The sequence below is a fragment of the Micrasema longulum genome, unplaced genomic scaffold (genome assembly GCF_059751315.1).
Source record: "Micrasema longulum isolate JH-2025_06_02 unplaced genomic scaffold, ASM5975131v1 h1tg000411l, whole genome shotgun sequence".
Lineage (NCBI taxonomy): Eukaryota > Metazoa > Arthropoda > Insecta > Trichoptera > Brachycentridae > Micrasema > Micrasema longulum.
The window spans coordinates 399,906-413,001 of record NW_028277611.1 but is presented as its reverse complement, the minus strand read 5'-3'; the positions used below and the strand labels follow the sequence as shown (position 1 = coordinate 413,001).

Here is a 13,096-nt window from a genome sequence, read left to right as displayed (position 1 = left end):
TTTGTTCGCGATAATATTTAAAAGAATATTAAACAATTATTTGTTAGCATATCATGCCGATAGTTTCCCGACATTTTAACTTACCACGACGCGACGCTCAACGTCGCGAAAAACTATGAATATGTGATACGAGTATATGTAAGTACAAAGACGAAAGATCGTATATTTTTATCTAAACTAGGACAAAATAAATTGTAATCTTTTGGGAATTCAACGGACCTTTTAAGTTTTACGATCATCAGTATTGTTTATATTCGTGATAAATTTTACAAGTAAGAAGTTGGAAAAGTACAATAAAGTTTAACGTGTTTTTGCTTCACGTGAAAGTTCTTATGACAAAAGTAGCAGAGTTGTTCTATCATCCAATTTTTTTAAATTTCGAACAAAAACGGCGGCAAACGGAAGTTGCTCAGGTGTCACTAAATGAAGTCAACGACGATGCAGAATTGCTGAGACGTGTTATAACAGGTGACGAAACATGGGTTTGTAGATATGACGCCAAAACTAAGGCTCAATCGTCCCAGTGGAGGCATTCTGGATCGTCAAGACGAAAATCGCCGAGCAGGTCGAACACGTCTAACCTTAGCGACTGCCACAGACAAAGTAAACAATAAATACAGCTGAAAATTTTAGCATACTTCAGGGGCATGTATACCAACATAATAATGAAGAAAATTGTCGGAATCGGAGATGATTCAAAAATAGTTTTTTTATAGCCGTAATAATTATTTATGTACGTGAATTCAAAACACAATAAATTAAAAAAGACTCAACAAACGTTTTATACTGAACTTTTAGACATTTTATTTCTTTTGTAGATTTAAACGTCTATTGTTATAGTATTGTATCGTTTTCTTAGCAAACACCTGAAACAAGCCTTTCTTTTTTAGCTAACTAAGTTTAATAACTGCAAGAAAATTAAAAAGAAAGGTAAAAACGGACCTGTTTGAATGAATATTACATATCAAACTAGCGGGAATCGAACTCCGAACCTTTGACATGTCCTTACCACAAGACCACAAGGCAGAATAATTAAAAACACTCAAATATTTTTAGGTTTTTTTCCTTGAAGTATCAATTGATACAAACACAATTAACCAAGGTTCTGGTTCTATTCCGTATGTGGGGACTTCAAGTTCACCTTAAAATCAATGCCCACTGTCAGCTGACCTACTATCGTATTAAGAAAAATGCAGAAACAAAACCACACATTTCCTGTGTGTGAACTATTGGTTTCCAAAACACCTAAATTACTGATAACAAATTATTGCTGACATGCGTGGATATCAGCCATATCGATAAAATCGTTTACTGCCAAGGAAGTAGTTCACGAAATCAAGTTTTCACGAGGAAGTAAAGTAGATAATATATAATCAGTAAAACCTTTTGTTACACGGTCCAATAATACAGTCAACCTGCCGCAACATGTGGATCAAAAGGCCAACTTAAGTTACAGTTATATACAGTTACAATAGTTTTATGTAGTTTGGACAGCCTCAGACAGTACAAACATGTAGTCCAGTTCAGTGTTCAGTAGCTCAACAAAAAACTTCTACGCAGTTACTCTCTCCGGTACTCTATTTATTCAGTATGTAATAAGCTCCCGTCAAAACATAACACCGTTCTCTTCTGTCACTTCCAGCTGGGTAGGAGATCCCCTGCTTTTTAATCGGCATAAATCGTACAAATATATTTACATACCCCATCCCCAAAAATACATTGAGTGAGATATACCACAAACTTTAGTATTCTTTGAAAAAAATTGAGTAAAATATCGAGAAGAACACTGCAGAAATTATGATGCCATATTGCTCTTTTCATATTTTAGCAGTCAAATGAGCAAAATCCAGAAAGAAAATGGATATTATTAATATTTATTGATATACGAGGATCAGTCTAAAGCCAGTGCCTCCAATTTTTTTTCTCTTTTTAATTTTAATGTAACTACATTGATTGAAACCACACTATTGACGATTAATTTGTGGCTTTTCAATATATCCGTCAATTTCCACAGTTTTGATCCATTTTTTAACAAGTGCATGTATTACATTGTGGTCAAAAGCATGGTCCTGCTTCCTAAAACATTGATGCACGGACGTTTTCACGGCCTCCTCATCTTCAAAGTGAAGCCCACGATGAGTTTCTTTTAGCGGGCCGGACAGATGGAAATCGGATGGCGCCAGGTCAGGACTGTATGAAGGATGAGGCAAGACTACCCGTCTAATTTTCACAATCTCTCCAGTGGTGCGACGACTGGTATATGGTCTTGCATTGTCATGCAAAAGAAGAATATTTATAATGGCTTTTGTTGGGTGAACTTACTGAAGACGTGCTTTGAGCTTTTTTAGGGTTGTTTGGTTGCGAATGGGTGTTTCACTTCACAATAATTCAATCATAGACCGCTGTATACTACGAACATCGATGTAAGCCGTTTTGCAAGCGACTGCAGTGCTGTCACCTGTTGGCGCAGAAAGTTATTACAGCAGTAAATTGTATAAGAAGGTTTGATGAATGGCACCAAATTAAACATTTGACTAAAATCGAAAGCAGTTTTTGACTGTTCCTCGTACACTAAGTTACGTGCATAAAAAAAAAGGTTTTGTTTCCTGCAAAATGGCTGATTTAGACACACCAAATATTCATTATACAAAGCAACACACAAAAACAATTAAAAGAACATATTCTAGAACACAGATTTCAATATTTGAAACCCGACCTGACCTCGCTTTCCGGCACAGCTTGGACTGGGAGCCGTAGCGGCGCAGAAAGTCTCCGGCGTCGAAGCCGGCGAAGCCCGAGGAATCATTGGACACGAAGATGGCCGAGTTCACCCGAGGGCGAGATCGGCGGTGGTGGTGGGCCAATGGGCTGTGCTCCTCGCAGTCTATGCTCGTCATGTGGTGCGTGGACCAATGGAAGTGCTGGAAAGAAAAAACATTTGAAAATTAAAAACAACAACTGGACAAAATCATTACAAAAAGTTAGTTCTACATTACAATATTTTACGTCCCTGGACTAGCAGCTAAAGCGTAAGGTTAATCACCTTTCCTTCATGTAACAGATGATCGATATACGCTGAATTTAGTGTACCAATGCAGTGTCCTATACACCATCAGGTGTGGACAGGGGGATGGCGATAAAGAAAGAAAATAAAAAGTAACGTCAGGAATACATAATATTTAAGAAAGCAGTTTAAAACTATATTCATAATTCTTTTTTGTACGGCACTCATTAAAACACTGTATATTTTGTAATTTAAAGAATATTTATTTAGCAAAAATATGAGGGAAATCACTGTAGGACGTCACTTTTCATTACAGTAGGTGCACGAGAATTCCTCTCCTCCTCTCCTTTTTTTATACGTAACGGGAAAAATAAAAATATTCCATATTTGTATATATTTATTTAAGATGTATAAAATTGTATTTCATTGAAGTAATTCGTTTTTTGATTAATTAAAAAACGATTTATTTAGAATTGGGTTCTTAAAAAGAAATACATTTGCGATATTTAATCGCCCGCTGATAACAATGTTGATCAATTTCGCAAAATCCAAACATCTACGTGTGTTTATTTGCGGATAAAAAATCAAAATATTCGTATGTTGTAAAAATCACTTTGACTTTTTGTATTTTATTTATCTTCTTCTTCTTCTAGTGCCTTGCCGGGTCCCCCCGACGTTGGCGATCACTGCAGCGAAAGCATATGTATCTGTTCTGCGCTAATTGTACATTTTGCAGCCAGGACGACTGCTTATTGATGTACTCGCCGTAGTGATTCCTGGGAAAAGATGACCATAGTGGTTTGCCGTTGCCTTCTCTTGAATAATACCTGCTACAGAATTCAATGTTTTGCCTAAAACTGTTATATTTTTTTAAAAACATTTATTTAACTACCCACGTTTATGTAGTATTTTATCTTTATTTCAATATATCTATAACGCACTAGTAGACCCTACAGACGTTGCTTGCCCACACGTTGGCTTGCCTGCTATTAGCTGGTTCAGCACACGGTTTTTTGATATCCCAATTTATTGATATATTATATATTTAATTACATTTATAGAGAAATAAGGACTCAGGTTATTTATTTTCACCCTTTTTAAGCTATTTACATATTCGTAATATTAGTTTGTTTTAGTTTTATCTCTTCATTTGATTGGCTTACAGTTCTCATCGTGCTCAAATCAAAATCATACAAAAATCATTGCTCTAGTGCCATAACCCAAGGAAAAATACGGGAATACGTGTTTATAAAGAAAAATCAGACGGCGTTTAACCCTGAACCCTCTAAAATTATGACACTCAACTAATGCCAAACGCGAATTTAGTCAGTTCTTAATCCCCAGTTGGGTTTCGACGTGAGCTTGACATTCGGAACCAAAAGAAATGAAAAGAAAAACGCCAGATTGTGTCGTGAAAGCATGCAAAACTGAAATAGAAAAAATACTTTTTATCGATCAATAGGTACCTAGGTACTTGTTTATGATTAGATTTCAAAATATAAAATAAATATTTTTAAAATACAGAATAGTTTTTGCAAATGTCAAACTTTGCTCTTCTATCAGGGGTGCACTTTATTGAGGACGAACTGAATCCGACAATGCTTTGCTATTGCTAGTTTTGAGTACACTCGTATATATGTTAAATGAACACAATCGAATGTTTTCATATCAATTATTGTATTTAGCTAAAATTAGTTATGTACATATATGCATTATTCTTTTTGTGTTTCGGATTACACAAATTAATAGAATATGCGGGACAGTGAATTTTGATAAATCGGTATTTGAACATTATTTTCACTGTTTTGCAAATGCATCCCCGATACTGAGTGAAAAATACAATTGCATGGCGTACCTTAAAAGGCGCTTAGTCAAAAAAGACAAATTCGACGTTCCGCTGTCTCGTTTTCCGCACTTCAAATCTTAACCAATTTCGCAATTTTTTTTAGACAAAGAATCAGATTTTGTTTATCTTTATTGTTTGTGGCGTTTTTCAAAAATATTTAACATATTTGTGTACCGTGTGCCCGAAGACAGCAGATTTAACTAGGCACTTTTATAGGTTTTTGGATGGTTCTAGTTCCAATAATAAACAATTTATTAAAAAAAAAACAATCTGGAGACACCAATGACAAATATCTATGGTGAGTATAAAATCAATACTATAGTGCCATAACCCAGGTAGAAAATACGGAAATACGTGTGTATGAAGAAAAGTCAGAATGCGTTTCCACCAAAGATAAAACGAATCGGGTTGTGGTCCCGTGGCTAGTGTTGCGGACTCACGGATCAGAGGTCCGAGGTTCGAACCCCACTCTACCCCAACTTGATTTCCATTTTCTAATAGTGAGTTATCTACAACTCGTTGAAAATGGCCACCAAAGTTGAAATATTTAGGTAGATTACAAGAACGCTAATATTTCTTTTCTAAAAAAAAAACTGTGATTAAACAATATTGAGGATATTTTAAAATTTTGCTTCATAATGCTTTTACGTAACCATAGAAGTTTTCATTTTTAAAAACGTTTCATTTTTAAAAATAAAACCATTGGCCTATTAACACACATAATACGCCTTGAGCCCTCTAAAATTATGACACTTAACTCGTGCCCAAACGATCAGTCATGCCCAACGCGTATTTAGTTGTTATTTAACCGCTTGCCGCGTTTTGAGATGAACTTGACATTTAATTCGAAACAAATATGTCTGATTGTATTCTAAAAGCATGTAAAAACCATTAGGATAAACGTAAAAAAGATACTGTAAGTTTTCATGTGCAAGTAGTTACCTAGGTACTTGTTAATGATAGAATTCCATAAATTAAAACAATAAATATTCTTATTTAGATTTGTTTCTATAAATGTTAAACTCTATTTTTTTGCCGACCAGATGTAGGAATATGATTCTCCAAAAATAATTGAATTTTATAATGTTTAAATTTATTTCAACAGAGAGGGAAAAGATTTTTGAGAGGGAAATATTGAAATCTAGGCATTTGCAGGGCTTATGACCTGTCATTAGCTGGTTTAAGTGGCCACTTAACACACCGTGTAACATCCACCATTCTGCCCATGTTTGAACATCCGCGCTCCTTGCACTCCTTTTATTTTTATCTCTTTCACACAAATACTGGCCACAGAACAGCGTCTCTGTCTTCCGAGTTATAAGTTTTATTCTCATGCTCTTTCCGAAACCGTAAAACTTATTAATTGTGGTATTAGCATCAGTTTTATTCATATAATTATTCTTCGCATAACAAGAATAAATAGTTTTGTATTAAAATCCAGAAAGTAGGTATAACTTATCTTCCTTTTATTAAATAATACGTGATTCTATATTTTAGGAAATTGTGCTAAATTGAACACATTGTAAAATACATTTATTAGTAAATTAGTTAAAAATCAATAAAATCATAGTAACGTTTTGAAACGTTAATATTGGCCTTGTGGTGTAGTAGTCAGCAAGTTTGCCTACCATGCAAGAGGTCTCGGGTTCGATTCCCGACATGGTTGAGATAAAATATTTATTTAAAGTAATTATTTCATACTAGAATATTTCATAGGCCCTGGACTGACACCTGAAGCGTAAGACTGATTATCGTACCCTCATGTAACAAAAATGATCAAGATACACTGTGATTGGTATACCAATGCAGTGCCTTATGCACCAGTGCCAATGAACATTTTGAAAGAATCAGCAGATGGATTGAAGAAATGTGGATGCTTAAACATGGGCTAAATGGTGAATGTTATAGTATGAAAAGAGTCCACTTAAACCAGGCAATGACTAGTCAAAAGCCTTGAAAATCCCCTAAAATGTAATCCATCTCTGCGTTATTCTGAATTACTGCCTTGGGGGTGAAATCAAGTATTTTGTCTACAAACATTTCGACAAATTCAAAATATTGCTAATTAAACTAATTTGTCCTAAAAGAAGTAAAAAAAGTGGAAAATTGTTTTGAGTCATTGCCTAGCAGTGAAATAATTCAATCAGATGAATGTCTTTAAAAAAATGTTTAAGCTCTTTTACCTCGCTAAAACCAACCGATCTAAGAACGGAAGAAACATGGATATTCAAGCATGGGCAAAACTGGATATGCCACACAATATGCTAAGTTGCCAATTAAAACAGCTAATGGACAGATCACAGGCCCTATAAATGCCTAGACTTGCACATTCCATCCATAAAATGTTCTCCGTCATGGTTGTAATGTGCCTATTCTTAAATATAATATTTCTTCACCTCCCTTATGTAGCTAAGAAGCCATTTGAAAAACAGTTGTTAGCTTTCGACATAAAAAACTGAGTAATATTTCAAACTACCCACATAAAACAATAAAATGGTTAATTTCATCTCACCTGTCCTCATATTAAGGGTATTTTTTTTTATAGTGATGTCTAATGCGCAGTAATTTTCAGTTGAACGACTCCTTGAAAACTTGGTATAAAGTCTGTAGTTAAATCCTTAACTAAATTTTCATCCTTGGTTGAACACGTCTACGAAGGGGGTATAAAACCTATGGACTGAAAACTTTATCCTTAAAGTTAACCACGCACTCTTATATTCAGAAATATGATCTCACACAAAACATATGAATCTTCTATAGTAGTGTTAATTTAATGTGAATATTTTTAAAAACGGTATTTAATTTTTTAGAATAAAAGATGAGTCACACTTAGGTATATCCAAAATTTTAAATAACCAGAGACAAGTTCTATCGTTTTCACAACATCTTTGGCGAAGTGTTTTCACTGGTTATTCCAAATTTTTGGATTTAAGTAAATGTTCAAGTATGGGCAGAATGGTGAATGTTCCACAGTGTGTAAAGTAGCCACATAAACTAGTCATAGACAGGTCATAAGCCCTGTGGATGCCTAGACTTCTACATTTCTTTCTCTAAAGTGTTCTTTATCTCTATTGTAGTATGTTAATATTAACAGTTTCTTGGGGGGTTGAATCCAGCTCTTGTCTGCAAAGATTTGGACAAATTCAAAGTATTTTTTATTTAAATTTTGCCAGTAATCAATTGAATTTTTAATTAATTGATAATTGACTTCCACAAAGTTACCGACCATTTTGTATAACTCAATAATTATTCTACGAAAATAGCCTGGTAAATCTTTTGTTTAGTTTACCATAAAGCATCTCGAATGGGTCAAAAGTTAAGCCCTGTTTAACGGTCAGAAATAACAACTCATACCCTAATAATTTAATTACCTTTAAAATTAATATTTCGCATCCATCGTGCCAGGAATCGAACCACCTACTACATTATGAGGCGAACTCATCTCCACTCAAATACCTTTTTCAAAATTTTGACCTGAGAGTAAACATCGAGACGAAAACACTCGTCCAGGGTTCAGGTTCTTTCTCACGCACAGAACTGTGTGTTCTTTATCATTCCGGACTGATATTTTCCATCACAAAAAATAACAGAAATGGAAACGTTGAAAAAATATGAATGTTACAATCCTGTAAGAATGGTAAATGGCACACAGCATGTGAATTTCTAGATTTTTATATTTTTATATTCTTTCTAAAATACTTTTTATCTATCTTTCAATGCCTATCAATAATAATTTATTAAATAAATACTTTATTGTATTAGTCTAGTTGAGGGTGGCGCGTCTCTTATATATTAATTTTCAATTTTAATTTAATTAGTGTCAGCTCAAGAATATATTATTTTTGACGAAAAAATGCTGAGCTGGAAAACAAACCCTTCCAAGTTCATAAGGCAGATTTATGTCGTTAATTAGGGGTTGCTTTGTGCCGAGAAGGGTGCTCGACATAGCAGACAACGCCCTTATGCAAGGTCTTTTCACCTTTCTTTTTTTATACGCATTTTTCGTGAATAAATCTGAATCTTTATCTTGTGAGGTAACATCTTATTTTTCGGATTTTCTTTTGAACTAGACAGAGTAAATACACGTAGTGAAAATCAATTTGAGGGGGTTTTAGTCTATCGAATGCTCAAATGTCGAATGCCCGAACGTCGAACTTCAGCAAGAAGAGCGGTTATAGCAACTCATAAAGATATCACAATTACCTTAAAGGTATTTTATTTATTTACATATAGGTTATTTATTAAACATTATTTAAGACTCCGTGGGACTAAAAGTCCTATGTTAAGTTGGGACAAGCAATTAGTATACACAGACACATGAGTATATCATCACAAATATTATATGGGATCAGAAACATAAAATAATATAAATAAAACAAAATATAAGGCACATCAATATGGCAAACAGTAAACTTAAACATTCGGAAAATCATCAAGTAGTTTCCCATTTAAATCCCTCCCACTAAGAAAAATCCAGTCCTTGGCTCCTATCTTAAAAATAGTTTTTGTCCTTGAGAGCTTAATACGCTCTTCCAAAATATTGAAGTCTTGTAATAAATAAGTCTTGGTGCGATAAAAGAGAGATGTCTCTGAACAAAATTCGTGCCGGCTTAGGGTATTTAAATAATATTTTGAATGTTTGAAGAATTAACTCTGTTGGTCGTCGTTAAACATAATATTTTTGAGATATAAAACAAATTTGTTTGATGTACCACTTTTTTTGTTTACACAACCGACTAGTTTCGGCAACAACACGTTGCTCTTTTCAGGGTTATTAAACAATGAAGAGACTTCGGCTACCATCCCCTTCCTCAACCCCTACCACACCTTAAACACACTCACCCTCTCCCCTATCCTTATCGACACCCACTAATTTGTTCACTGTTTCTTTGAAATATTATTTATTTATTTATTTTAATTATAAACGGACATTGTCCATGTATACCATTTATAAGGTTTAAATATTACAATAAAATAATAGTTTAGACATTAAAAAAAAAAAAAGAAGCATTGACAAACATAAGAGACATTGAAACAAGATCTGGACTATTTATTTAGTGCTCGTTTAAATCGTTGTAAACTTAAACCAAAAAAGTCCAGATCTTGTCTTTAGTTAACAATACGACAAAGACGGGTCATTGGAGAATTTAGGCCATAGTTTGTTCTATGCTGATCGATGAACAGTACTTCATTGTTTCTCAATCTACGAGTCGGAATATTGAATTTTACTTGTCCAAGTAATGATGGAACATCGATTATACCATTTAGTATGCCGAACATATATATGGAGTCAATATTAGTTCTACGTTTTTGTAGACTAGAAATATTTAACATTGACTCTATTTCAGCATAAGAATAATTATCTCTCTCTATTCCGAGCATCCACGCTATTTTTCGAAGCAAGCGATGTTGGACTGATTCAATGTGATTTATGCGATTGACATAGAATGGAGACCAGACCAAGGAGGCATATTCTAGAAGAGGGCGAACAGTTGAGCAATAAAGAGTTTTGAGTGTACGGACATTAGTAAAATCAGAGGATATTCTGTTAATGAAGCCAAGTAATTTCAGTTATTTATTTACTGTATTATTTATATACTCGTTGACATTATTTTGCATTTTTTAATGTTGAGTTCTAATTTATTGACTTTACACCATCGGTTAAAAGAGTTAATGTCTGATTGAAGAAGAAAGCAGTCTTGTAAAGTTTGAATTATTTTGAGAATTTTGTTGTCGTCCGCGAATAGCCAAAAACGAGAGTAAGAGAATGATTTAGCAACATCATTAATAAACAAATTGAAAAGAAGGGGTGCCAAATGAGCACCCTGAGGTACACCCGATGTAACATCAATACTGGTTGATAAATAGTTATTTATCCGAACATTTTGTGTCCTACCAGTTAGATACAATTTTATAAATAAGAGTAATGGATCTCTTATTCCCAAGGCATGTAATTTATGTGGGTTTAGTTTTTTAATAACCCTGAAGACGGCAAAGTTTTGTTGCTGAAACTAGCAAGTTGTATAAACAAATAAAGTGGTTTGTAATACAAAGTTATTTAATTTCTGAAAAACATTATGTATCCTTATACATACAAACCGAAAACGTAAATAACTAAAATTCCTACTATAATCACACGCGTCCGGTTGGATACAGTTATCTGTGTGAAAAAGAACCAGAATTCCGAACACCCAGATGTTCGATTCATTCATGATGGCTCGAGTCAAAAACACTTTAGGCCAATCCGCACTAGAGTGTTATTGCATTTCAGAGGCGCTGCGCGACAAAATGCGGTCTCGACGTTATGGAGTGCCGCGCAGTGTAGCGCGTTTTGTTTCATTCAATCAATATTTCAGGTCGCGCGCAGTTCTGCTCAGTGACGCTCTACTGCGGTTTTAATTGGTTTATAATCTTGATTGATTATATAATAAATTCAATGCCATATGAATCACTGAGTGCGGGTAGAAAAATGATGATTATGTATTTTCTATAAGCTTTCAGAATTCCTCAATTCCATATTTCAAATACCTTTGTTTTTAATGTGCATTTGTTCAGTATATTTTCCGAAGCGGTATTGGAAAAATAAGAAATGATTACAATGTTTTCATATCCGCTGAAATTTCAGTACATTATGCATCAATCACCCAGAATAGTGATTTCCGATTTAGAACAAAAATCTACGTGATACTTTAGCATCAGATTGTGTGAGATTTTTTCGTATTTACTCAAAACGTTTCTATATTTGTTTTAATATTAGAATTTTTTCGTTCGAATATATTGTTTGACAAAAAAAATACAGGTGTATTTGAATTAAAATACATAATCCTTTAATTTCGTTATGAATATTAACTCTTAAATGGCTGTGCTACAAAATTCTTTTATTCGCGGTGATGTAACGTCGTGGTAGCAAAAGCAATTATAATGTAAGTCCTTTCCACAAAAAAGTGGAAAAATAAAATACTTAAACTCATTAAAATAACATTTTATCAACTCATTAGTTAACCCGAAAAAATATAATTTTGATAAAGATCCTTAAGTTAAAAATAACTTTATTTAATTTTTAATCATCTATCCTTACCTCTGTTTTGTATAAATACATTAAACTCCTTAATAAAGATACCAGTCTCGAAGATGTCGCGAAAGCGATGAAACCGGTCACTGGATATTCCAAATTTGTGGATTAAAGTATCACTCGTCTTTTATTTATATAACAAAAATAACTTATCTTATTTTTTGTTTTGTACATCATTTTGTGAAAAGGACCTGCATTATATCGTTATAGTATTTGTTAAGATTAATATAGTGTAAAGTTTCCGCAAACCAAGTTTTGTAAAATTTACATTAATAATAAACGTAAAAATTTCATTTTTCAATAGAAAATTATAAAAGCGCCATCTATGAATAATTTGTTTCGTATTTTCGTTTAGAATCACCTTAAATTATTACTACCATCACGCCATTTTCCCGTAGGGGTAGGCAAAGAGAATGGACCGCCACACACGTCTATCCTGGCATACACTCCTAGCCTCTTCCACATTCATACATCTTGTCATACATGCCCTTCGGTTCTGTCTGCTTTTGACATGACCAGACTTAAGATTTTGGTTTATCTGATCATTCCACGTCTTCCTTGGTCGTCCTCGTCTAACGTTGCAAATTAAAAAAATATTGTAGGTGACGATATTATACGATAAATATTGGGTGTTAACATAAGTTGTGTCCGTTTTTTTTCAATATTGAAAATAAGCACCTAAAATATATATATGTGTAAAAAAATAATACATCATTTGAAAGGAAATTTTATTTTATACAAGATGTAGTATTTTTACGTTACATGAACTATTTTATTTGATTACGAGCCCTTTTATAATAGAATGTCAAGTAGACAAAGTGAGCATTTTTCATTTATATTTATAACAAGTATTTCAAATAAAGCACTTTCTATGGATTTGATTCTACTTTAAGATTTTTTTAATATATGTGACGCGTTTCGTCTTGTTAAAACCTTATCAAACTTACTTAAATATTTACAATAATACTCGTAATACTTACTTTGCCTTTCTTGGTCTATATACAAATCCTCAGTACTTGTTAAATACCCCTATAAATTGCACTATTATACACCTTTAAATTGCATTATTATACACCTATATAATTGAACAGAAATTATTGTTAGTATGTAAGGATACTTTGTAAACATTTTAGTCAGTTTGATAATGTCCTAACAAAACGAAACGCGTCACATA

General features: G+C 33.5%; 1 protein-coding gene across 2 annotated transcripts in view; it reads right to left on the bottom strand.

Annotated features, from left to right (window-relative positions):
* The window catches only part of LOC148281767 (fibronectin type III domain-containing protein 4), a 340,574-nt gene that overhangs the window by 17,417 nt on the left and 310,061 nt on the right, over positions 1–13,096 (bottom strand). For both annotated transcript variants that reach the window (XM_088226139.1, XM_088226140.1), the window contains exon 8: positions 2,722–2,921. In XM_088226139.1, coding sequence (XP_088082265.1) covers positions 2,722–2,921 — 200 coding nt within the window. The remainder of the gene's footprint in view (positions 1–2,721; positions 2,922–13,096) is intronic.